At 39.5% G+C, this 27,798-nt stretch overlaps 2 protein-coding genes across 2 annotated transcripts; both read right to left on the reverse strand.

The window, feature by feature from the left end:
• Positions 1–2,811: 2,811 nt before the first annotated feature.
• On the reverse strand, positions 2,812–11,995 carry kctd9b (potassium channel tetramerization domain containing 9b). The gene is made up of 12 exons (XM_036595500.1): positions 11,749–11,995; positions 11,381–11,502; positions 11,254–11,297; positions 11,069–11,159; positions 10,363–10,418; positions 10,145–10,273; positions 9,550–9,617; positions 9,367–9,462; positions 9,014–9,163; positions 8,807–8,912; positions 8,429–8,562; positions 2,812–4,309 (listed from the first exon to the last, which is right to left on the reverse strand). The coding sequence occupies exons 1-12, from the start codon at positions 11,794–11,796 to the stop codon at positions 4,193–4,195; spliced, it is 1,161 nt and encodes a 386-aa protein (XP_036451393.1). The 5' UTR covers positions 11,797–11,995; the 3' UTR covers positions 2,812–4,192.
• A 2,491-nt stretch (positions 11,996–14,486) lies between these two features.
• Positions 14,487–27,610, reverse strand: actr1 (actin related protein 1, centractin). Its single transcript, XM_036594293.1, has 11 exons — positions 27,395–27,610; positions 25,467–25,531; positions 24,747–24,822; positions 24,366–24,491; positions 21,657–21,781; positions 20,963–21,179; positions 20,686–20,778; positions 19,485–19,659; positions 18,701–18,762; positions 18,545–18,585; positions 14,487–16,272 (listed from the first exon to the last, which is right to left on the reverse strand). Exons 1-11 carry the CDS (start codon positions 27,440–27,442, stop codon positions 16,170–16,172), a joined length of 1,131 nt encoding a protein of 376 aa, XP_036450186.1. The 5' UTR covers positions 27,443–27,610; the 3' UTR covers positions 14,487–16,169.
• Between the last annotated feature and the right edge of the window lie 188 nt (positions 27,611–27,798).

A 27,798-nucleotide genomic window follows, 5' to 3' on the forward strand; every position in this document is an offset into this window, starting at 1 on the left:
ATCTTTGCAAAAAGATTTCAGTGTTCAGGGTAACACCAGCCTGGAATTCCAAGGAAAGCTACCTGCCTGCTTGGACCTCCACCCAAGATGCATTACGCAGGCCTATCTTCCAGAGTCTTGGAGTCAACCACCTGGCATCCTGCGATTTTAATAAAGTTTCAGAATTTGTCATTTATCTATTTCATAATTTAACAAAGTAATTTTGCAAAAGTTATACAATATGAAGAAAAGGTACACTTAAATATTAAAAAACACTGCATAATATTAGGAATTACATGATTTCTCTGCACCCTTTTGTAAAAAAGTAAATAAAAACAAACTATTATTTTATAGAAATCAACCATGTTTGGTTTAGTTTTAAATTTATAGAAATATTACACAAGTGTAGCAGGATTAATACTGACTGGAATGTTTTTACTAACATGCATTCAATTAATATATCTATAAATAGATGGTTTCCGCTGTACTTAATTCACCATTTTGTCAATTAGCCACAAAGCACATTTATTTTAAAAGAGTGGTCAGCTGGGCATTCAGAGGCTAAAATAACTGAAGCATCAGTCTCGCCCTTTTGTTCTTTTGCACTCTGACGTGCAAGGTAGCCTGTTTTCATTTGCCCTTTTAATTGTATAAAGTTTATATTGACATACACTATATTGCCAGAAGTATTTGCTCGTCTGCCTTCACACGTATATGAACTTCAGTGACGGTGACAAGGGTTTAATACGATGTCGGCCCACCCTTTGCAGCTATAACAGCTTCAACTCTTCTGGGAAGGCTTTCCACAAGGTTTAGAAGTGTGTTTGTGGGAATTTTTGACCATTCTTCCAGAAGCGCATTTGTGAGGTCAGACACTGATGTTGGATGAGAAGGCCTGGCTCACAATCTCTAATTCATCCCAAAGGTGTTCTTTCGGGTTGAGGGGCAGGCCAGTCAAGTTCTTCCACACCAAACTCGCTCATCCATGTCTTTATGGACCTTGCTTTGTGCACTGGTGCGCAGTCATGTTGGAACAGGAAGGGGCCATCCCCAAACTGTTCCCACAAAGTTGGGAGCATGAAATTGTCCAAAATCTCTTGGTCTGCTGAAGCATTAAGAGCTCCTAAAACTGGAACTAAGGGGCTGAGCCCAGCTCCTGAAAAACAACCCCACCCCATAATCCCCCTCCACCAAACTTTACACTTGGCACAATGCAGTCAGACAAGTGCCGTTCTCCTGGCAACTGCCAAACCCAGACTCGTCCATCGGATTGCCAGATGGAGAAGTGTGATTCGTCACTCCAGAGAACACGTCTAGTGGTTGCACTATACACCACTGCATTCAATGCTTTGCATTGCGCTTGGAGATGTAAGGCTTGAATGCAGCTGCTCGGCCATGGAAACCCATTTCATGAAGCTCTCTACGCACTGTTCTTGAAATAATCTGAAGGCCACATGAAGTTTGGAGGTCTGTAGCAATTGACTCTGCAGAAAGTTGGCGACCTCTGCGCACAATAATAATTATAATAATAATTTTATTTATATAGCACTTTTCATGCCGGTGGCAGCTCAAAGTGCTCTACAGACAGGTGATAAAACATAGTTATAGAAAAGATCATTAGTACATAATTAGAATCAGAAGAAAATGAAGAAGATTAAATTACAAGATAAACACTACGAGACATTCAGTTTTAGTTAAATGCTAATTTAAACTTTTAGTTAAATGCTAATTTAAACAACGCGCCTCAGCATCTGCTGACCCCGCTCTGTCATTTTACGTGGCCGACCACTTCGTGGCTGAGTTGCTGTCATTCCCAATCGCTTCCACTTTGTTATAATACCACTGACAGTTGACTGTGGAATATTTAGTAGCGAGGAAACTTCACGACTGGACTTGTTGTACAGGTGGCATCCGATCACGGTACCATACTGGAATTCACTGAGCTCCTGAGAGTGACCCATTCTTTCACAAATGTTTGTAGAAGCAGTCTGCATGCCTAGGTGTTTGGTTTTATACACCTGTGGCCATGGAAGTGATTGGAAAACCTGAATTCAATGATTTAGAAGAATGAGTGAATACTTCTGGCAATATAGTGTATATAAGCAACAACAAAAAACAATAGTCTAGACTTTTTATGTCAGCAACAAAACTGAACAGTGATTTTTCAGTGCAAACCATGTGTTTATTCGATTTTTGTGATGTTCTGTGGTAAAAATAAGCTTAATACAGCCCTGCACACTGCTAGCAACAGAAAGCCATGTTAGCTAGACAATACATGATGCCTATGGTTGTTTCATGTTTATTGTTCGCAATGTTATTTTGCAATAAGTTCAAGTTCATGATCGGTTTTAATCATGCCATCTGCTTTTCTCTGTGAAAACTCTTGTGCAGAATAAACCGATGCAGATTCCCTCTTGGTCCTGTTTTATTCAACACAATACAGAGTGAGGCTGTGAGGGATCCTGGGATACATAAGCTTGAGTTAAAATTATAATTTCTCAAACATAAAGAATGGAAAAACATTGATTTTAACTTGTTTGTTTTGGACAACAGAAATATTACAAACTGTTTTTAAATAAAATGTGTCATTTCAAATACACTAATTTTCTATACATTTTTGACCTAAAAGAGAAAAAACAGGTTTATATTCCTCTTTGATAAAAGAAATATTATAAAATACTATAACTATAGAAAGTGTCATTTTAATGACAATTTCATGGTTTTCTATCCTAAACAAGGACTACAGAAATTTCCATCAATCCTCTGTAAGTTTATTAAATGTTTAAGTAAAAATATGTTTCTGTGGTTCATAAACATCTTGGAAAATCTCTTTTATTTTGATTATATGTTTCATACATACACAACCATATGAAAAATTCATAAAATTAATTCAAACAAAAATCCTGTTAAAGGAGGTGTTTTTTTTTTTTCGGGGTGAGATTTCCCCACAAAGACGGATCTTAAAATAACCAGTGAGTTAAGAAGGTTCTAGGGTACTGAAAGTTCTATCATACATGAGTTTGTTTAAACAGATTCTAACATTGAGTAGTTAACAAACTGAAGCCAGTGTTTTAGTTGAGAGTTACTGAGCTGAAGGACCCGTGAGTGATAAACAGTAATAAAAACCACACTGACGCTGACGCAACCAAACTGGAGTTAAAAGTTAAAGTGTGGTGACACGGTGCTACTTTAGTTCACTTTCCACATTTTATTATGCAATATACAATACTGTGCAAATGTATTAATCCCCTGACCAAACTGTTCAAACTATTTATCTGGATAAAAAAAAAGTGTTATTTTTTATTCCCATATATAACAGAATAAGAACTAATGAACATAAATACAGCAGTCAGAACATGTTTGTCAGCAAAGTTCTGAATATGCAGGTTAAAAGAACACAGGTTTGGTTCCTGACTTTTCGCTGCTCTCCAGCCTTCAGATTCATTTGTCCAGTTCCATCAGCAGCACCTGATTTAATTTAATGAAGAACTGATTAGGTAAAGCAGGTGTTGGATGGAAACTAACGTTAGGGTTTATATAAGCCAGCAAAAGCTTACTGCCCAGACCAACATCTTTTTAAAATATTTTCTAAGGTGCCTAAAACTTCCTACTCACTGTGTAAGCTGTTTGTAGAAAATATTATTGTGATTTTCTTGGTTTTGAACGAGGTGCTGGATCCAGATCAAGCTTGTTCCCATACGAGTTACTTGATTTAAAGACAAATTTGTTCTGCTTGTGTTTCATGATGAGGCCCACTTTACTTAAACACTTTTAAAACAGCCAGCAGTAGCAGTGGCATATGGACATCTAAACCAGTGAGGCAAAATAATCCACTCTAATCATTTTACTGAGACCAGGAGCACAAAACTATCACATAACATCTATCAACGCAAACATAAAAGCAGACAAAATGTTTTATCCATTAACTTACATTTAATCAGTTCACAGTTTTGGTCACAGAATTGACTTTAAACAGAAAAAACTCTTTAAAATAATGCAGTTCAGTATTAAACATTTCTGTACAAAAACTTTCATCTACAGCTAAACTGAGCTAACACTCCAAAGCTCCACTGTAAACACTGAAACAACAGACCATCCGCAACTGCAGTGTCCATTTCTGATTTTCACTGGTTAGAAAAGTCAGAGCTCTGACAGAACCGCTGTGGTCAGTGTGAGAAGAGGATAGAAGGGACGAAAAGTGGAGATATTCCAGTTATCGGACACTCTGGGACATGTGGAGGGGCGTCAGCATCTCCTCAAAAATGGCCCCTTTAACGTTGGAGCCGCGCAGGTTCGCCTCCTGCAAGTCACAGCCGGACAGGTCACAGTTCTGCATTATAAAAAAAAAAAAAAGAAATTTATAAAGGTAAAAGTCAGTTTGTCTCCAATTCACCTCCAACACGTCTTTACTCCAAAAACTCTGCAGCTACACATACAACATATATTACAGACGCACTGCTGTTACACTGCACTTACTGCACACCTGAAACATCACATTGCTTTCACTGCACACCTGAAACATCACTACGCACTCAAATGTACATCTGAAACATTACACTGCATTCACTGTACATCTGAAACATCACACTGCTCTCACTGCGCATCTGAAACATCACACATCACTGTACATTTAAAACATAAAAAAAGAAAAACAACAAAAATGGGATTTTTTTGTAATAATCTGTATTACACAATGCATTTAGCATTTTAACATTTAGATTCACGATCACTAATTATTAATGCACAAGATTAATAACAAAAATGATATTTGTTGCTGTCCAAACCTGTTTAAAACACACTGAGTGAATGTGAATACTGACCAGAACTGTAAAAATCTGTTTTAAACAAACATTAAATCCACATATTCTTGTTTCATTTTAATTTTTGTTTAATTACTACATATTGTGGCATCAGACACATGAGGCTGTATTCAGTTTAAAAATAACATTGTTCTTGTTTTGGTTGAGTGTAGTTGGGCACCGTGTTTTTAGTTGGTCCGGGACTCTTAGGCTACATTCACATTACAAGCCTCATCACTGAAATCCGATTTTTTGCTCAAATCCAATCTCTCTGACACAATGGTTCGCACTCGTTTAGGTAAGTGATTCAAATCTGTCATTAATGTGAACGAACTGGCGTCCTGAAATGACCCGCATGCGCACATCCTTCATCATCAGCAAACAAACAAACGAGCAGAACAGTCCTTCACCATGAAGATAATTAGGTTTGATCAGCTCTCAGCTGTTCAAAATTAGAGTGAGACAAAGGTGAAAAAGGTGAGATGTGCTGCTTTTCCACCATTTACAGGCTTTAACTTCTATTCGGTGCTGCTGCCACGGTAACGCTGAATGATGGCGCAGTGGAAAAAAAGCACATGAAATTCAATCTGAGCGTTCACATTAAAGTCGCATGGCCATGAATCGGATACGCATCCGATCTAGGACCACATATGAAAGTGGCTCAGGTCGGATTTGAAAAGATCAGATTAATGGGTCCGCACAGCTCTGAAAACATCAGATCTGAGTCACATTAGGGCAAAAAATCTGATTTGTGCCTCTTCAACCTGGTAATGTGAACGCAGCCTTATTTTGAAGTACTCTGGGGGACGTAAGGTAACGAGCTTCAGTAGCCCAGTTAGCTAGCAGGAAAACAGTAGAGCCTGAGCAGTGTGTGTTATGTGTGTTCCCCTTTACTGCAGCTGTTTTGAGCTGAATTTCTATCAAAGCTGAATTATGGGGACAAGGTCTCAGGGTGTGTTTTGTAGTTGAATTTCCATTAAAGTTGAGTTATGGGGACATTTTGAGGTTTTAGTGTGTGTTTTGTAGTTGAATTTCTATTAAAGCTGAGTTATGGGGACATTTTAAGGTTTTAGTGTGTGTTCTGTAGTTGAATTTCCATTCAAGTTGAGTTATGGGGACAGTTTAAGGTTTTAGTGTGTGTTCTGTAGTTGAATTTCCATTAAACTTGAGTTAAGGGGACATTTTGAGGTTTTAAGCTGAGTTATGGGGACATTTTAGGGTTTCAGGGTGTGTTTTGTAGTCAAACTTCCAATAAAGTTGAGTTATGGGGACATTTTAAGGTTTTAGTGTGTATTCTGTAGTTGAATTTCCATTAAAGCTGAGTTATGGAGACATTTAAGGTCTCAGTGTGTTTTGTAGTTGAATTTCCATTAAAGCTGAGTTATGGGGACATTTTAGGGTTTCAGGGTGTGTTTTGTAGTCAAACTTCCAATAAAGTTGAGTTATGGGGACATTTTAAGGTTTTGCTGTGTATTCTGTAGTTGAATTTCCATTAAAGCTGAGTTATGGGGACATTTTGAGGTTTCAGTGTGCGTTTTGTAGCTGAATTTCCATTAAAGCTGAGTTATGGGGGCATTTTAAGATTTCAGTGTGTGTTTTGTAGCCGAATTTCCATTAAAGCTGAGTTATGGGGACACTTTAAGGTTTTAGTGTGTGTGCTGTAGTTGAATTTCCATTAAAGTTGAGTTATGGGGACATTTTAAGGTTTTAGTGTGTGTGCTGTAGTTGAATTTCCATTAAAGTTGAGTTATGGGGACATTTTTAGGGTCTCAGGGTGTGTTTTGTAGTTGAATTTCCATTAAAGCTGAGTTATGGAGACATTTTAAGGTCTCAGTGTGTTTTGTAGATTAATTCCCATTAAAGTTGAGTTATGGGGACATTTTTAGGGTCTCAGGGTGTGTTTTGTAGTTGAATTTCCATTAAAGTTGAGTTATGGGGACATTTTGAGGTTTTAGTGTGTGTTTTGTAGTTGAATTTCTATTAAAGCTGAGTTCCATTAAAGCTGAGTTATGGGGGCATTTTAAGATTTCAGTGTGTGTTTTGTAGTTGAATTTCCATTAAAGTTGAGTTATGGGGACATTTTGAGGTTTTAGTGTGTGTTTTGTAGTTAATTTCCATTCAAGCTGAGTTATGGGGACATTTTAAGGTTTTAGTGTGTATTCTGTAGTTGAATTTCCATTAAAGCTGAGTTATGGGGACATTTTAGGGTTTCAGGGTGTGTTTTGTAGTCAAACTTCCAATAAAGTTGAGTTAAGGGGACATTTTTAGGAGTCGTAGTCGCGGTTGCCGTAGTTGTTAGGAATATTAAACAGTGGCAGCAGCTCTATGCCAGGACTTTACTGAAGGAGTCACCGTAACACTGATACATTCAAGCATAGATATATGATAATGTCTGTTACACGCTTCAAATGTCTGTTTAATCTAGAATCCTGCAGGAGCACAGAAACTAGCATTATTGTAGAGATTATATTTATGATCTGAAAGTAAGTCTAGACAGTGATATTCAGCATCGGTTACTCAGCAGGGAAGTTACAACAAAATCCATAATCACAGATTTATAACCGTGCTGCACTCAGGTCCTGCACCACACCCAGAGGAACAAGGTGGCCACACCCCCTCGGGTGGAATACTGTGACCCCCTAGCTCTGTGTTTGTGTTATTTGTCTTGCAACTTAGACTTTACTTGTCTGTATTTATTCTTCAGGGTGGCCTTTTCAAACTGCAGTCACATTAATTACATGAACCTTCTAGATGAGCAAGTCTTTTTAGACACCATAACTACGTGCTGCCCTCAGTTTAGTTCATTTTCTGTTGATGAAATAAGGCCCGTCATTTCAACTCAATTTTTTTAATGTCTAGCTTCTACAACATTCCACCAGCCATCAGCCCTGCCTCAATGCAAATCCCAACAGTGCAGTCATCAAAAACAATCGTGGAAGAGATTTCATTTAGCTCACTAAACAGATTCGGAACTGAAATTGACTAATCTGGACGAAAAAAGATGGACAACTCAGTGTTTTGAACAGATATCATTCCAGTCGCACAGTAGAGCATCGTGTACAGACAGCAGACTCTTAGATTAACATCTGGAGCATCACAGCAACATGTGAAAACTCATTTTCTAAACTGAGAGACGTTTTAAGCAAACACAGAAGGAGCACGTGGAGAGTCAGCTCCATCAGGATGGCTATAGCTCTTCTGAGTGAAGCTGGGATCTGTGGCACTGAGCTGACGTTATAAAGGGGGAAAAACTACAGAGCAGCAGTGCTGTAGTGCTGTGTAAGAACAGTGATTAGCGACAGCAACAGCGTCTTTCTGTTTGTGAGTTAATTGCTTTTAGATTTGAACTGGATAAAAAGCACTTTACAGTTTATTTGGTTTCCATGTGTGGCTGGTATTGGGACACTGCTGTTCATTAAAGTTAATATTTGTATTGTAATATCTGGTTAGCTGTTATATTTCTGACTCTGTGGTGTTGTGCTGTGATGTTAATGTTGACAAAAATCAACAATCAAATAGTTATTAAAAACATTTATGAAGCCTGATGGCCACTGCTCGTTAAGTAAAGACGTTGATTTTGCATTAATCCCGCTGCCAGGTCTGACTGCACTGCGCTGCCCGGTGGTGGAAAGGCAAAACTGTGTTCTGACCTCCAGATCGGTTCCGGCCAGCGTGGCTCCTCGCAAGTTACAGTTCTTTAGCTTTGCGTTCTTCAGTGTCGCCACCCGGAGGTTAATACCGGTCATCTGACTGCCCTCCATATCAACTCCTTTCAGATTAGCACCTTCAACAGAAAACACACATTCAGATCAAATATGCTGAGGTTCACTCAAAAATAAAAGCCGAACGTTAATAAAAATGAGAAGAAATTAAATATTTTGTAGTTGAATTACAAATACAGTAGAAACAAACAGTATGACTATTTCTTAAAATTATTTAAATATTACAAACATATAAGACTCATAGTAAACAGTAAGGAAATGTTTTTGGAATTATAAAATTAGTTTACAAGTTAAAGTGATCCTCACCCTCCAGATTGGCCTTGAGTCCAGCAGGATCTTCAAAGTTGCAGCCTTTCAGCGAAGCTCCCTCAGCGTTAGTGCAGAGCATCTTCACTCCCTGCAGATTCGCTCCCTGAACATTCAGACAGAAGAACAAAACATCAACGACAGCACAACACACACAGAGCTCTGCACCTCTGACACCTGCTGAGGTCGCTTAAGCGCTGAGCTTACATCCAGGTTGGCGTTGGACAGGTCAGCTCGCTCCAGGTTGGTTCCACAGAGGTTGGCGTGTGTGAGGTTACAGTGGCTGAGATTCGCCATCTTAAAGTTAATGTAGCGCAGATCCAACCGCGAGAGGTCAGCGCCGCTAAAGTTCAGACCCTGAAAATGACCACAGTTTTCACACTCTGCTCACTTCAACACAGACACAGCTATTTAGGGGTCAGGGTTAGGGGTTTTATGGTTTAGGAGTTCACAATTTAGAGGTTTATGTAGTAAAATGTAGTAAAATGTAGTAAAACCAAATGAGGTAAAACACTCAGTCACATTCTAACACTAAGAGTAATGTCATATCTGAGGTCTACCTGACAGCGTAACTCTGACTTTGTCGGCGTAGCGAGCAGAAAACGAACAAACTCTTTTCTGGAGATGGGAGAGTGATCATCAGCAGGCTGCGAATTCTGACAGTAAAACAATAGATCAGTTACAGCATGTTTTCATAACACATCCATTCAACCTGTATATTAAAAGAACAATAAGCAGATTACCCTGATAACGGCCTCCAGCTGCTCAGCGAGACGCTCAATCCCAAAAAAACGAGCCTCCTCCAAAACCCCTGAGAGAAATACATTTATTTATTATTAATTAATTACTGTTTCATGAATAATAAATTACTGTCTTCCAAACAGCAACGTAGCTAAAGATTATCTGGAAAAAGCCACATTCAGTAAAATCCACCAACTTCACCAACTTCCTCATCTCAGAACTTCAAAATAAAAGCTGTGCGACAGAAAGCTGCTGTGATAAAGCTGTGAGCGTAAAGATGATTTGAAGAGAAGAATATTTAATGATACTGACGTTCAGAGCGGGTTTACTGCGTGTTGACCCTCAGCCTGTGGTCAGTCTGTTTGATTGTGTTGTTTAGGTGAGAGTTTTTAATTATGTTATTGAAAGCAATCAACCGCACATTTATCACTTATTCTCTTAATAATAATTATAATAATAACAATATAAATAATTAAAAAATGCAGAGAAACAGATGGACTACAGTCTGTAACTGTCCTTTTATTTTGTCTGACAAACTTAAACTTGGTGTAAACAGGCATGTATGGAGCTCATGCTAAAGAAGCTTAAGAAGCTCACCTCGAAGGTTGATCCCGTCGTTGACGATGAGCTGGCCGTGTCTCAGGTAGTTCAGAATGGGCTCAAAGTAATCTGGACTGCGGTCAATCAGATACGCACCGCAGTCATCCTGCCTGTTCCCCCAAACATCTGCAGCAACACAGCAGAACACAAACTCATCACAACAGAGAACAAACCAGATCTCCTGGAGTAAATCATCACTCTGAATCAGACCTCACCTTTATCTCCAAACATGTGGGCCAGCATGCTCTCCGGCTCCTTCACCAGCGTGCTCCTGATAAAACAACCATCAGCTTCAACCAGAACAGCAGCGTTCAGACAATTTGACATTACACATTCTACCAGAGTGCGTCCACCTGTTTTTCAAAATTCCCCCATAACTCAGTGTGTGAGATGTAAACAGAGTAGTTTAGTGTGAAATTGGTCAGATTTCTTTACAGTGGTGGTGATAGGAACCAGGGGTCGCCATGACTACAACACAAATATGGACATTTTATCTACTATACAAAACCACCAGTGAACCTTTACGTGTCTTCTGACGTTTACATGGAATGTTGATAATGGGAAAATAGTGGAAAATCTGAAAAAAGACGTTTTCTTTGGGGACTATTTTGTCTCACAGAACCCTGCATGTATCCCTCCACCATGAATGGATTTTAAGTTCCTAAAACTATTGTAAAACAGTGTCTTAGACATCATGCAGTGAATTCATAACCATTTCATGTGATAACTTTCTGTGAGGGAGCTTTTAGAGGTGGATGTCTGGTTCCTATCACCACCACTGTGAACAATTCTGACTCGGTAAGTTTCTCTAGAACGGAGCGTTTCACACCAAACCACTCTGAATGACTCTGTTTACACGTTAACCACTTAATTATGGAGAATTTCTTAAAAAATCACCGGAAATTCCTTTTAAATGTTTACCGGGTTGTGGTGAAGCAGCGCCCGCCCACATTCAGTGTCAGCCAATCAGTGTGAGCGTTAAAGTGTGGAACTTCCGGGTCTCGAAGAGGGGCTTTAAAAAATACAACATTATACAAATTAATCACAGGATTAAACATGTATTTTATAATGTTACTACATTACTGGGGCGGGGTCCTTAAACTCACCAACAAAAGTGTCTCCTTCAGACACATAAAGCACATCATCATCCCTAAACAAAGCAAAGACTTTTAATGTACTGCCTCCTGATAAACTCTTATAAAGAACTAATCAGCTAATTAAAGTGATTCTTACCTGATCAGAGCGAGGTCGTCAATCAATCCACCTTTAGAGTTAAAGATGTTCGCAGCTTTGATTCCCAGTTTGGCGCTCGCTACAGATAATAAATCAGCCAGAGAGCCGTAAACCGCGACCACCTTAAAAACAGCCACACAGTTACTGACCCACCAGCCAGCCTCTTATCCTAACTCACCGTTGCACCTTAAATGGTGCCTCAGACTCTAGAACATAACAGTAGGACCTTTCAAGGTGGGACGGAAAATATAAGTGAGAAAAATAAGTGAATTTAAGCGTCATGCCTGTTTAAGAGTTCAGCAAGAAACCCTCTTTTTTATCTGATATAAAAGTTGAGATATTAGAAAAATGGATGTCTGTTTATTTACCTTTCCATTCCGGGAGGTTCCGTTAATAAACAGAGTCACTCTCCGCATTATTGATTAACACAGCGCAAAAAAAACACCTTAATAATATAATAATAACTAAAAACTTCAGAAATACAGTTAAATCTTAATTACATTTTTTTCTGAATTATATTCTTAGTTTCCTACAAACTCAGAGAAAATCATCCCATATGTGAATGACACACTGAGCACTTCTTCCGCACTTGAAGACTTTCAAAATAAAAGACGCAAGGCTTCCTTTGGCGTTTCAAAATAATAACCCTAAAAATAAAATTACGCTGCTTGATATTAAAAACATTTTACAGTGAAAGGCATATTTAAAACGTCTCACAAACATTTTAAAACACTTTTGTTTCTGTGGAGGAAAAATGCGATAAAAGCTTCAGTGATGCTCACTTATATTTGGCTTGTTTTGTTTTTTTATTTGTACTAATTGTCAATTTACACAATAGAAATAGAATATCAAGACAAAGGGACTCATTCATGCTGCTTTTCCAACTTCATTGGATCAGAAAGTTAAAGAGCCTAATCTTAAACATTTGTTATAGTTTATTTTTCATTTCCGAAGTGCAATTACAACATTTTGAGGTTTTGTCCATCAGAAACAGCCATAATTCATTTCTACATGATCATTTCAAATCTGTCCCTATCCTTTACAATTAAACAGGCTGTTTACGTTACTGTGCCTTTAAGACTGATATATGTAAATGAGCTCTGTTCTGATTGGCAGCCTTGTATTGCGTCTCAGAGCATCAAAACACTCCCTATAAAAGGGACAGTTCCGGTCCTAAAATCTGATTAGCGGAGCCGCGTTCGAAGATCACTGTAGTCATGCGTCATTCTGTAGTCCTCGTTATGCCCATATTAGGAACTCCGGGTCTAAGCCCCATTTCTCTATGGCCAGAATGAATAGGGTTTTTGAAAAATCGCCTCTATCGCCCCCTGTGTTAAATAAAAATGTTCAGAACCCGATACGTTTTGTCCTGTGAACATTTTTCTCCCGAATACCACTGGATCCTCTGAATTACGAGGTCGTTAAAGAGCCTTAATACTGATATTGCTACATGCGAGCTAAAGCTACTGCGCATCAATTTGATGTCACTAAGCTACACGAAACTAAGGCGGGCTGTGCCGGTGCTCTGACGAGCTGTGCTACGTTATCGAAACGTTCTACTGTAGCGCATAATTACAGGTATACCCGTAAATAAAACCTCTACGTAGGATATTTTGATAAGCTCCTTATCAAAAATACTACCCGTGTTAAAGCTATGAGGCTGAATTTGGCTCCTTTTCGCAGCTTCTTGTTTGAATCCTACCGTTCCATCTTAAATAGTGCAGCAGCTGCGACTATAGCTATCACAAACATTAGCAAACAAGACAAAATACTGACCTGTTAGTTCTGTGAAACAGCAAAAATAATTTAATGTTACTCAGAGAAACTTGCTCATATCATGACTCTCAACCCTCTATGAAGCTGAAGTCAGCTTCTTTTTCGCCGGCTGCTTGTTCGAATTTTCCCATTCCACCTTAAATGGTGCAGCAGTCACGTTCTGAACTGCTGCGCCATTTAAGGTGGAACGGGAAAATTCAATGAAGCTTAGACCCTGAGTTCCTAATATGGGCATAACGAAGACTACAGAATGACGACGACTACAGTGGTCTATACACACACCGACCGCCTCACAGTAACTGAACTCTGTATCATAGCGCCACGAAAAATCCTTGTACTGTTAACGGAATAATCTCTGCAATGCTGCGCACACTCCTGAACACTGAACAGCATAAAACATTTTAACGCTGCTGTTATAATTTTAAGAGCTTTTATACTCGAGTTATAGGAGTTTAAAAAAAGTGGCCAGGCTCCTCATAAACCGACTCTGTCCATACTCCCTAAATAGTGCGCTAGGGAAGTTTAGAAATTCTAGCTTCTACAGCCAACAGTGCACTGTTTGTTGAATATGGATGAATATCAAATGACTATTTATTACCAATATTATACACTCCTGGTTGCAGGAGCCAGTATTTAAATTCCTACGTGGTGCGTTATATAGGGAGCAGGGAGCCGTTTGAGATTCAGCCCCAGTGAAAGAAAAGGGGCGCCGTTAACTTGGTGCTAAATAAAAATTGCAGGGGTAGTTTAGTGACCAAAAAGTTCTTGTAAAAGTAAATATTTTTACATTAAACAGTGCTATGTTATGTTCATTATTATACTATAAGTTAAAAAAGTCCATAAAATCATATTATATTTTATGTTGGTCACCCTCTTTTTGAAGGCAATAAGCCACTCGAGGCAATTTTATCACAGGGAAGGGGGTTTTACTCCACGTTGTGCACAAGAACTCCCTTCCCCGTGATAAAATCACTGCAATGCATGGCCTTTCATGTCTTAATGCTTTATTACACGTTGGTTGTTGTCACATCACAAATGTAATGAACACAGTTTTTGTAGTTTCCATGCGTGGACTGTACGTTGTGTGACGTTTTGAAACTTATATGATGTTCGTATACAACACCAAACTTTTATTTTTAAAAAGTAAGAAAAATTAAGTGTTCCATGATATGGTCCTTTTAACAATACAGTGCCGTCCCTGCAAAACCCCCAAAGAGAAATACAGCTCATAACTCTTCTTTTGTCTCACGTTCTTTTAACAGAACACTTCCTATAAAACATGCTAACGGCTAAAACACCCAAAACCACAGAGTGAGAACAAACAGCAGTGCTCAGACAGCAGTCATTCATTTATTTATCATACTGAATTTACAAAATGGAAAATAAAAGCAACAGCTGAAGGAACAATATTGTACATTTTAGTCCTTTTGTTTTTTTCCTTTATTTTTGAATAGCAATCCACTGTACACAAGGCTGATGATTATTATATCTTTAAAAAATAATAACAAAAAAAAAACAGACTTTCTGATAAGGACACTACGGCCAATCTTAATGAGAAAATGGTCACAGACAAATTAAATCCTGCAATGACGCAGCTCTTTCAGCAGACACGGACAAAATAATGGAAACAGCAGACAGAACATTCGTGTTTCCTTTAATCGTGTACATTTTAAACCGTTTTTAAAGTTTAAAGATTCTTGTTTATCAGCTGGAACTGAAGCTGTAATCAGTAAATCAGCTGCGCCTGGTTGTTTATTATAGAAGCTCAATAGTTCAGTTTTATTGACAGTCATTCAGTTCAGTGACTCAAGTTTCTCTGTTTTTCTGACGTGCTAATGTAAGTATTACAAGTATGTTTTTATAGTGTTACAGTATGTTTTCCTTTGGAAACTCAAATAGCGTTACTGACATTGAGCCATTTTAATTCAGCCACTACACATTTTCAGCCATTTCCATTATTCTGTCACACTGTTTATTAAAAGTCCGATGAGGCCAAATCTGACCTGCTAACCTTCAGCTCGTGTTTCTGTGACGAGATAAACATGAACTTTTCACATCATGCACTTACATTTGGATAAACTTTGTTTTTAGAGAAGATCAGATGTGCTCGGCTTAAACCTTTCAGATCCTTCACGTCGTTCCTCCAGAGTTTCAAGTAAGATTCTTCGCCGTGTGGAGATGAACAGACCGGAAATTAAAGGGGGCATGAGGATTTTGAGGAAAAACAAATGCCTGGTTGGGGTGGGGGGTGTGCGGGGGCTACTGTTCAAAACTCAAAACAGCCAATTATTGTTATTTTCACACAGAGTGAGCGTCCACAAAAACTAAACATCACACTTCACGTCTGTCCTAAATTGATGCCGTTTATCTACCTCTGAAGAGCGCGTGCAGTTCAGTTCCCTTAAACTGGAGCTTTTCTTTAATCAGTCAACTCCAAAAACACTAACAATGGCGAACTAATAAGGAACCAAACTAACGTCACTATTATACACGTCCACAGGGCGGCAGCGAGCGGAGACGACTGCGTTACAGAAGAGAAAAATCATTACCCTCTCCAGTTTTGGAATGAATTTTCTTTACAGCCGAGTGAAACGATCACTCCGTCTGGTTTAATCAGAACTGCTCGGGGCTTTGAGCGCTGACTCGGCGTATCAGAACGGGGGGAAACTAAGCGCTACAGAACCGCAGCCCTGCGGTGGATATGATTACAGTACACAGCTGTAAATAGTGTAATAAATATCAAAGCATTTTCTTCAGTGACTGAAATGAAAGTTGAGAGTGACTGACGCCCTGAAAAGCCATTTGTGTTTGATGGACACAGATTTAACCCACTTCTGCCCGGTCCTACGAGGAGGGGGGGCGGGGCTACGGGGGGCGGGGCTATACAGGGCATGCCACAGCTGCAGGGGGCGGGGCCCAAGGGTCCCAATGAGCAGGTGGAAGGGGGAGGGGTCTGGGAGAAGAGAGACAGAGCAGTGGGGGGGGGGTCGGGTGAGGGGTCAGCGGGGGCCCATTAAAACGTTTTCCTGTGGATGGCACGAGCGCGGTCCTCTTCATACTCCTTCTTAGAAACCCACATTTTCTTAAAGGTGTCCAAGGATGCCAGGATAGATCCCCTGTATACACATACACACACACACACACACACACACACACACACACACACACACACACACACAAAAAAAATAACATTTTACAGATACACACACACACACACACAATTCTACAAAAGTTGTGACAGTAGGTAAAATACAAATAAAAACAGAAAGCAGTATCTAAACATGTCAATCCACAGAATCTGTAAATATACAATGGATTTTTACAATAACAGTACAAAGATAATTAATGTTTTGAACTTCACTGTTTTTTGTAAACATACACTTATTCTGAAAACTATGTCTGTATCACATTACAACAAATTTGGGACTGTTGTAAAATGTCCATAAAACATCTTACACAGGTGATGCAATCATGCTTGGATATAAAAGGAGCATCCAGGAAAGGCGGAGTCCTTTATGAGTGAGAACAAGTTTAAAAATAACGTTCCTCATGGGGGATTGCAAAGCTTTTTAGGTATTTCACCCTCTACAGCGCATTATATCAACATATTCAGGGAATCCAGAGAAATCTATGTGCATAAAGAAAAGGCCAAAAACCACAACTGAATGACCTTTGATCCCTCAGACAGCGCTGCCTTAAAACCAGCATGTTTCTGTGATGCAGATCACCACTTGGGTTCGGGAATTTTTTTGGAAAACCACCCGTCGCTGCATCTACAAATGCAGGTTAAGACTGTACTCTGCACAGTGAAAGTCACCTATCAACCACATCCAGAAACGCCACTGACTTCTCTGGGCTCAAGCTCATCTGAAAAGGACTGATGCACAGTGGAAACGTGTATTGTGGTCTGATGAGTCAACTTTTCAGATTGTTTACAGAAATAATACACGTCGTGTTCTCCGGACCAAAGAAGAAAAGGACCATCCAGATCGTTACCAGCATAAAATTCTAAATCCAGAGTCTGTCTTGGTGTGGGGGGTATTAGTGGGTCACCTGCACATCTGTGAAAACACCATTAACACAGAACACATTTTGGAGCAGCATATGCTGCCTTTTTTGATGCTGTCTTTTTCAGGGATGTCCATGTTTATTTAAACATGACACACCAAAAAATATTCTGCAAGTGTTAAGGCAGCACGGAAGAGTAATCAGAGAGTGCGGGTTCTAGACTGACCTGAACTGTCTCGCACTGAAAACGTGTGTCTGATTAAGCTCAGAATACAACAATAAAGGCCCCGTATGACTGAACAGCTGAAGACTCATATAACTGAAGAACGGCAAAAGGTTCCAAAGCTGGATCAGTTTGTGTCTTCAGTCCCCAAATGATTATTACATTTTATTAAAAGGTAACACAGCTTAACAGGCTCCTGTAAGAAATGTGTTGCAGACACCAAATTCGCAAAATATATTAAAAAATATATATTGTATATATATTTAAAAATATATATACAATATTTGTATATATTTAGATGTATATTTAAAAAAACAATGAAGTTCATAATGTTAATCAGCAAACACTGTTTTTGTACTGTTTTAAATTTAATACAGGTCAAACAAATTTAATAATCACCGCTTTCTGTTTTTATTAGCATTTAACACACTGTCCCAGCTTTTTTGAAATTGTTCTACACAACAATGTACACCTTCAGACAAGCAGCAAAAAGAACCCTCTGCAGATCCTTCACAGGAGAAACATTCACAGACTGTATTACAGAAACATCCTGAATAAAAACGGTTTAAGATTTTTCAAGTCATTCAGTTATGAAAATGTAACTCACCACTGGAGCTGTTTTGTAGAATGAATGAATGAATATAACAGTGTATCAATATTTAATACTACTGAACATTAAAGTAGTCCTTCCTAAAAACAATGACTCTGTATTTTCATTAGAGCAGCTAACGATAGAAACAGATGCTTAAACAGAAGTTTAGGTTTATCCTAAAGTTAGGACGGTATTTAGGAGATTTAGTCTAGTTAGGATGTTTGTGTATAACTCCAGGTAAGAAAACAGTTTATGATAAAGATTATGAAGTTAGGAACTGCTATTCTGTAATAGCTACTGTCCTAAATTCAGTCCGTACTAAAGTCGCCAGGGAGACTAAACAGATCAGATCTCAGAGTTAATGTTTCTGTAATACGGCTGCAGGTCTTTCTTTTGGTTGAACATTAAAGATTTTGTAATTACTGCTATATTAGTATGAACACTGACTGAATGAAAACTATTATAATTATATTTAGTCAGTCATCCTGTCTAGATTTTGTGACTGATAACCCTGATCAGGCAGGTAATGAAATATAAATAGAAATATAAACTGTGAACTTCTCACCCAATCCATGTGGAATAAAGTCTCTCCTGCGGCGCTGATATCTGAAAAAGAAAGAAAGAAAAAAAAATAAAAAAACAAAAACAGGTTGACTTAAAAAACATACACAGAATTTTTCAAAACAAAGAACACAAAAAGAGCTTGTCAAAATTCTCTCACCTTAATTTTAACATCTTTGGGTGCAAGCTTCTTCACTTCACTTAACAACCGATCTCCGAATCCTGAGAGGAGAGACAAACTAATCAATTTACATGTCAAATCAATTGAATAATATAATGTAAAATATTGGATTTCATATTAAATTGTATTGTTGTATCATGACTAGCATGTTACTTTGTGGTAAGCGCTTCAGATCAGGACTCCACTGAAGCTTTTGCACCAGATATTTGATTATTAATATAATAATATACAGTATATAATATGAAATTTCTACATTTAGACAATTTTCTGTATCATTCCAAAACTAATTTAAATGTGTGTGTGTGTGTGAGTGTGTGTGCGTGGTTGCTGTCAGAAAAAGAAACTCCAAAAACTCACTTTACAGGAAAAGAAAAAAAAAAATTCTTAAATTTTAATATAAGTTAATTTACTGAGAAAAGATCAAGTAATTTTTAATCCTTTATGTTCATCTGATCATCATGAAATCTTCACACAGTGTAAAGAGCAGAGTTTCATTACAAAAAACGCATTACAGACCATTTAATTTTTGTGTTTTTCATGAAATACACTGTTGGGAATTTCATACATACAAGAAATATCAGTGCTATAACAGAATTTAATTAGAGAAATAAGAATGTGTTTTCTGTTATTCACCAGCTGTTTTTCTTTTTAAAAACTCTCTGTATCTGAAAAAGTTCCAAACACATCCACAGCATTTTGGAATGAAACTCTTCACACATGTACAGGTGCAGGTGGAGGTGTTACCTGCAGGTGAACTGGTTACCTTTGAACAGTGTGGATCCTCCAGACAGGACGATGTTGGAGAAGAGCGTGCGCCGCAGGTCCATGTCTGATTTCTGAATGGCGAAGGCCAAAACTTCATGAATGCCCTCGCTCTCGTCTCCGATCAGATCTGGCCTGAAGAGGAGTTCCGGAGCTCGGAACCGCGCCGGCCCGATCTGCAGGGAAAACAAACACACAGAAACGCACTCATGTATTAGCATGATCCATACAAATAAAGTAACATTAAAACATTAAGACATAACGATGATGCTGCCACAGCCATGCGTATCCTCTAATCCAACAGAGTAACTGACTGTTTACAAAATAATAACTGACATGCTTCTCAGCCAATCACAATCATCTATAAATGTTCTGGCCTCCATCAGAACAGGCCAGCAGTGAGAACATCGGCGGCAGTAAATCAGTCAGCGTTATTAGAGTGAGAAATGGTGAAAGGTGTTAGTGAGGAACGTTTAACGCCTGACTCGTGCTGTCCTGATCATCTGGAGGTAGAGCTGCTTTTATTTCATTCCTAAAGCTACAAAACTGACTTACCAGCTTTGAGTGAAAGAAAAGTATTTAACAGGTGGTGAAAACGGACAACGTGACACCACAGAAATACATAGGAATAAATGGACGCAAATATAGAGATACTACACCTTTAAATGCACTCAATTTGATTAACGTTTTATAACTACACATAGCCCTTTTATCCCTTCCCTTGCCCTCCTCCCCTTTGTGATGTTTTCTCTGATTGTGACATTCCTTTGTTGTATATATCTATGTGTATTTGGAAAAATCAAATAAACAGTGCCATAAAAAAAAAAGTTTTAATATGATTTGTAACAATACACAGCAGTGCTCAGATCAGAGAGCTAGTTATCCGTTCTGAGCTGATCTGCTGATGGCTGTGTTGATAAATCAGTCAGACTAAACACAGCGCTCACATTACTGATTAAACCAGGTAAATATCAATACAGTTCTTTACATTGTTTTGTTAAAGTTTGCTGAAAAATCTTGTGTAACAGACGGTGAGTTTCTCCTCAGTAGCTGACATTGCTCTGACTAGCTCCGCTGTTAGCTTTAGCATCAGCTCAGCTAAGATAGAGGTCAGACTTGGAAAAGAATACAATAGGGAAAAAAAATCTAAATAAATTATGTTAAAAAAAAATTTAAAAGACGTAAATGTTGAAAAGTCTTACATCTACAGTACTCCCGTCTGGCAGAGTGTACTGAGCTTTCTCCGTCTCCAGAGTTTCATCCTTCTGAGGGTTCAGGGAGAGATAACAGGCTCTCTGCAAACAACACAGCATCATTTATTAATATTAAGCAGCATTAAAAAGACACCAATGTCAACATCATAGCATGAGACACCGCTTCTCTCTACAAGTTACAGAACACTTTCTAGAATGGCCAATATATTGTCACTGTGTCCAGCAAACTTTAACATCTTTAATCTTGAATATCTTCACATCGTACCTCCTTCATGGTGCGCACCACCTCGAACTCGGCAGATGTGTGGAAGTCATATCCTTCCTTCCGCAGAAGCAGCCGCAGGTAGCGGGAAACGTCCCGGCCGGCGATGTCCACACGCATGATGGAGTGAGGTATGGCGAAGCCCTCGTAGATGGGGACAGCGTGGGTCACTCCGTCTCCAGCGTCTAGAACCACTCCAGTGGTGCGGCCGGTGGCGTACCTGCAGAGAAACACATCTGACTAACAACACTTTGAGGAACACACACCTGAGTGTAGCGCTCAGTCAGAGGAACACACACCTGAGTGTAGCGCTCAGTCAGAGGAACACACACCTGAGTGTAGCGCTCAGTCAGAGGAACACACACCTGAGTGTAGCGCTCAGTCAGAGGAACGCACCTGAGTGTAGCGCTCAGTCAGAGGAACGCACCCGAGTGTAGCGCTCAGTCAGAGGAACGCACCTGAGTGTAGCGCTCAGTCAGAGGAACGCACCTGAGTGTAGCGCACGGTCAGAGGAACACACACCTGAGTGTAGCGCTCGGTCAGAGGAACACACCTGAGTGTAGCGCTCGGTCAGAGGAACACACCTGAGTGTAGCACTCGGTCAGAGGAACGCACCCAAGCAAGTGCTCTGAGGAACTGTAGTGCTCTTATGTGTAGGTGGGGGTGAGGGGAAGGGATGAGGGTGAGGTAGACTCACAGGCTGAGGACGGCCTGCATGGAGATGAACAGAGCCGGAACGTTGAATGTCTCGAAGAACACCTCGGCTGCACGCTCTCTGTTCTTACTGGGGTTCAGAGGAGCTTCAGTCAGGAGAACCGGATGCTGCAGAAAAAATACCAATTAGTAGTAGTGTGGACAGGAGGGTGAACGGTGTCTCCTTATGGACGCTGTATAAATGAAGAACTAAAAATCTTAAAATACAGATGAGCTCAGAATTATTAGCCTCCAAGGAAAACTCTGGCACCAAAAATGTTTATAGTTTAATGACTTCCAAAAGAACCAAGACAAAATCTCACAAAGTCTGATTAAGATATTTCACTGATGCACAAATTTGAAATAAGAAAAAACAAGCAAGAGATGGCCAAAATTATTAGCCCTCAGACGATTAATAATCAAAACTGTAACCTTTCTGAATCACGACTGACAGCAACCTTTTCCTGCAGATCCTGACTAGGTTGGTAGATGATCTATTGAGGGATCTTACTCCATTCCTCCATGGCAAACTGTTCCAGCTCATACAAATTACACACTTTTCCAGCATGGACCTTAACCTTGAGCTCCTGCTGCAGATTCTCAGTAGGATTGAGATCTGGGCTTGGAGAGGGCCAATCCAGGACCTTGACTTTGGTGTCTTTAAAAAAAGAAAAAACAACTTGCTGGAAGACCCAGCAGAGACCTAAAGCCAGACTGGCAGCAGACTTCTTCATTATCCATCACAATGTCAACATAATCTTCTTTCTTCATGAAACCATGCACCTGAACGAGCCTGAAGCAGCACAAGAGCCCAAAGCATGACGCTCCCACTGCCAAGTTTCACTGTTGGAACTGTGTTTTTAGGGTTGACGGGCTCTCCTTTCCTTCGCCAAACAAAAGCAACGTCCATTTACCCCCAAAAAGCTGCAGTTTAGTCTCATCAGAACAAAGGAGAGACTTCCAAAACTCATCCCCATGTTTCAAAGGGTCACAGGCGAACTTCAGTTTCGCTTCTATGTTGAGTTTTCCTTGGGCAATGACCTCAAAGCCCACCATGATGAAACAGTCTTCCTTGAAACTTCAAGTTCAGAAGAGGCCACATCTGGAGAGGGTTCTTGATATTTCTTATATATATATATATATATATATATATATATATATATATATATATATATATATATATTCTTTTATATAATATATATATTCTTTTATATATATATATTATATATATATATATATATATATATATATATATATATATAATTTTTTTTTGGGGGGGGGGGTTTACCCAATTATCTCCCCAATTAAGTTGTCTCCAATTCCACCCGCTAGTTAGGACTCCCCCAATCACACGATACTATCAACGCTAGGAGGGTGAAGGCTAACACAGGCTTCCTCCAAGAACTGTGAAGCCAGCCACCGCTTCTTTTCGAACTGCCGCTCACGCAACGTCATTGGACAGCTTAACGCACTCAGAGGAAAGCGCCAACCGCCAGATCTGTTAGGTCAGCTAACAGACGCCTGCGCTGACTAGCATCGCGCTGAGTGATGGAGGGAGAGGGAGGGGCCATCCTACCCACCCAGAGAGCGAGGCCAATTGTGCTCTCTTGGACTGCCGGCTACGGATGGCTGTAGCATCACCAGGGATCAAACTCGCGATCTCCTGATGATAGGGCCAACACTTAGACGCTTGTGCCACTCGGGAGCCGGGTTCTTGATATTTCTGATGGGTTTTTTCTCCAAAAGATATCTTGCACTTGCGACCACGCCCAAGTTTGTTTCTAACCTAATGTGTGTCCTTGTGTTTTTGATGATGCAGCATGCAGCTGTTCTGGCCACTGCACTGGAAATAGCTTTAAAGTTTTAAGATGGGCATTCATTAAAAACACCTTCTTTTTTTCCCAATTTTCTCCCTAATTTCTTGTGTCCAATTCCACCCAGTAGTCATAACTCCCCCAGTCAAACAATACCATCAGTGCTAGAAGAAAGCTAGCACAGGCTTTCTCGCAGTCCTATGAAGCACCACCGCATCTTTTCAAACTGCCCACCCAGAGAGAGCGAGGACAACTGTGCTCTCTTGGACTCCCGACCACGGACGGCTGTAGCATCACCAGGAATCAAACTCTTGATCTCCTGATGACAGGGCCAACGCTTAGATGGCGGCGCCACTCGGGACCCCCTCAGTACCTTCTCTCACCACTGGCCCTGTTAGCTCAGTGCTGACTGACAGCTCCAGTCAAGTCAGATGGGGTTCAGATGGTGTGAAAGCTGAGAATTTCAATTCTCAAAATTTTCTTGAAGAATTTATATGGGGGCCAATTTTTGACCACCCAGTTTGCAAGACATTTGTTATACAGCAGTCTCAAAGATTAAAAATCCAAAACCTACCAAATGAGGGCTTTCACATAGATGAATGTTTTACTCTCTAAAGTTTTAGGAATGATCTTAACATTGGTGAGAAATTTAAGAAAACATTCGGTATCACCTTGGGGACTAATAATTTTGACTGTTCTTAACTGTATATATCTGATATGGTGTGAGTCAAAATAAAAATTTGAAAATGTTGAATACTATTTGAAAGAATTGCTATCACTTACATATCAAAACTCATCAAAGTAATTAAACAACAAAAGAATAAAATCATAGAATCTCATCGTCACAGTTATAAATCTTACAAACGCAACAGTCTGGACAAAAGCAGAAGAATCAGCACCTCCTCGGAGAAGGTCTGGAGCTGCTCCTTGGAGTAAACGTACTGCCAGATCCGCTCCATATCGTTCCAGTCTTTAACAATGCCATGCTCCATCGGATAGCGCACGGACAGCAGCCCCCTGTGTTCCTGTTCCATGTGTGCATACACGGAACCGACAGAAAATTAGAGAAAAGAAGATTAACATCCTTTAGAAACACGCATAATAAACACAGCCATGTGTCTGTAAATGAAGATCTCTGACATCATGGCACTGACTGATCAGAACGAGCAGCTCTGACTCTGAAGTATTTCAGTGTTTATTCACAGTGTAAATATATAACATTCAGAATAAAACACACTATCGCTCTGAAAGGTGAAGATGTAAAGCTCCGTGTGAAGTACCTCTGCTTTAGGTCCGATGAACAAGTCACCTTCGAGGGCACCGGCCATCACCCGCACGTGTTTGGGTCGTCCCACACTGAGATTATATCACAGCATACAGCAGCATCAGAAACTACACAATCACACTACCGGCGCAAAATCTGGCAAATTACACTATTTTAGCTCCAGAGCAGAACGCCGTCTGATTGGTCAGGGGGCCATCTCTGATGTGTTCGAATTAAGACTGTTTGTAGTTAAAGGACAAGACAGAAATCCTGCTCAGTGAGCCAGAGTGCGGCCCAGAAAAGCTCAGTTCACAAACACCAACTATTTAAAGAATATAAATATTATTCTAATGTTCATCACTCAATAATGACTGTTACTAAATACAGAAATATGAATTATTCTTAAATAAAGAGAGCTGAGAAGCACATAAAGTGAAGTTTAGTGTAACTGTGTTATTACATTTACACTGTCTTTACATTTTTCTATGTATTTATTTGTTTATTTTTATATCTTTAAAGGGGTGAGACACTCCAAGAGCTGCAGATATGAAGCTCAGTCAGTGATATAATTATCATTGCCACTATTAATTCAATTCATAATGTCAAAACTATAAAATATACAAGCACAGCATTAATGATACTCTGGGTTTTATAAGAACACTATATGAGAAGTTAGCTCTGTGACAGAAATAAAAACAAGAATAATAAGAAAAATAAGAACATTAAGACAACTTACTAATTTGGGAAACAGTATTTGGGAATCTGGTCTCCAGCGAATCCAGCTTTGATGGCACCGGAGCCCTGCAGAAAAAAATAATACAAACAGGGAATAAAAGCGTGAATGTGGATGTAGTGTAGTGAGCAAGGAGACAAAAATATGACATTTTCTCTATACTCAACATGCGTCACAACATCTCCTACAAATTATATTTATCAGATATTTCAGATATGTCAGATATTTAATATGTGTTTGTGATGGTCACAGTTTTATATGTTTCTGCTGCTGTGATGCTAAAATAACCTCCAGGATCAATAAAGATCTATCAATATTTAGTTTTAGTGTCAAATATTAAATAAAAATCATTGCATTCACAGTCTGTGACAGTATTTTTAAAATGATAAACTAACATATCATGTATCATATTTTGGTCATATTGCCCAGCTCTACTCTCTGTAATGAAACAGTCAGTCAGCGTTCTTCAAGCACAATTTGATCAGAAATCACACTGTGATGTAATTTATCACAATAACTGTAAAATATTGTAATACTGTCCACCCATACTGTAGGAGACAGCACAATGGCCTTATTGATTCTGCTCTAATGTTAAACTCTTCACACTCTGAGCTCCTCTTGTTTTTTGATCCAGTCATGAGACAAGCTTGGGGGAAAGAGAGAATCTTCTCTTAGCACGAAAATGCCCTTAAAAGGGGAATAACTTGTGTTTAGACCCATTACACACTTATTTGTACTTTAATTCCAGCACAGATTAAAAAAAGTAGGTAGTCTGAACAAGTGATGCTCTCAACTGCTGCAATTTACAAGAAGTTAAAGGAGAACTCCACTACAGTTACAAAATCTCAGCATACCGCAAACGGTCAAGACGCCATTAAGAGTGGTTTGGTGTGAAACACTCCGTTTTAGAGAAACTTACCGAGCCAGAATTGTTCACAGTGGTGGTGACAGGAACCAGACATCCACCTCTAAAAGCTCCCTCACAGAAAGTTATTACATGAAATGATTATGAATTCACTGCCTGATAATAAAACACTGTTTTATGGTAGTTTTGAGAACGTAAAATCCATCGAAAATAGTCCCCAAAGGAAACTTTCAGATTTTCCACTATTTTACCATCATCAACATTCCATATAAAACTCAGAAGACATGTGTAGGTTCACTGGTGGTTTTGGATAGTAAATAAAATGTCAATATGTGTGTTGTAGTCATGGCGACCCCTGGTTCCTATCACCACCACTAAAAGAAATATAAACCATTTTACACCAAACCACTCAATTACTATACATTTCAACGGTCAACTGTGTGGGAAATTTTGAAAGTCGGTGGAATTCACCTCTGAAACACAGCAGAGGGATATCTCACTATGTACATAAGGAGTCTGATGTAAACAACATCTGAGGAATTCGTCAGTAATCTCAGCAGCATCAAACTGCAACCGTACGACTTTTACGAGCACCGTCAGCACTATTTTACTCTGACTGTTTAAAATTCTATTAAATTAAATTAAATTAGGTTACAGTTTACAAGGCGGGGTCCAGACCAGCCAGCCATTTTAGCAACAGTGACAGCTTCCTATCAGAATTGCCCGTTCCACCTTAAATGGTGCAGCCAGGCAGAATGTAACTGCTGCACCGTTTAAGGTGGAACGGACAATTCGAATAAGAAGCCGGGGAATAAGAATCAGTCCGTGACATTTATACTCCGCAAGCGAGAGAAGACAGTCGGAGCGGAGATGAAGAACTGCCGAATAGCGGTTTAGACTGCTGTTAACACAGAAACAGGGCAAACACAAACAGCCCCGCTCAGCTACCAGCGCTAATCTAAGCCAAGCTAAGCTAAGCTAAGCTAACTCAGCCCTGCCATTGTCCCGCAGTTTAGCCGCTATGCTAATGCTACCGCAGGGTGTGGATGGGTGACATCATACTCACATTATCAATCACAACCGGCTGGTTGGCTATAATATCGTAGGATTCCATTCTGAATCTGCAGATCGGCTCGTTCTTCTCTCGGCTACTTCAGAGAAAATCCGTTGTAAAGTTTATTATTCATGAAAATCAGCAGCTCAGCTGAAACCCCAGACTGGCCGGCGATGTGGCAACCTAACTACACACGGCACAACCCAACCCGCCCTGACAGACAGATTCAGCAGCCAATAGGATTTCTGCAAAATATGTCTCGACCCGACAGAGGAGGGAGGTGCCGATTTTTTTTTTGTATATATCTCAGGGAGCATAAAAATAAATAAGGTGTAAAAATATTGAAATAGATCAAATATGTGGAGCAGCACAAGAGATTTTCACAAAAGTATCTATAACACTAAGATGGCAATGCT

The sequence above is a fragment of the Colossoma macropomum genome, unplaced genomic scaffold, assembly GCF_904425465.1.
Source record: "Colossoma macropomum unplaced genomic scaffold, Colossoma_macropomum, whole genome shotgun sequence".
NCBI classification, from domain to species: domain Eukaryota; kingdom Metazoa; phylum Chordata; class Actinopteri; order Characiformes; family Serrasalmidae; genus Colossoma; species Colossoma macropomum.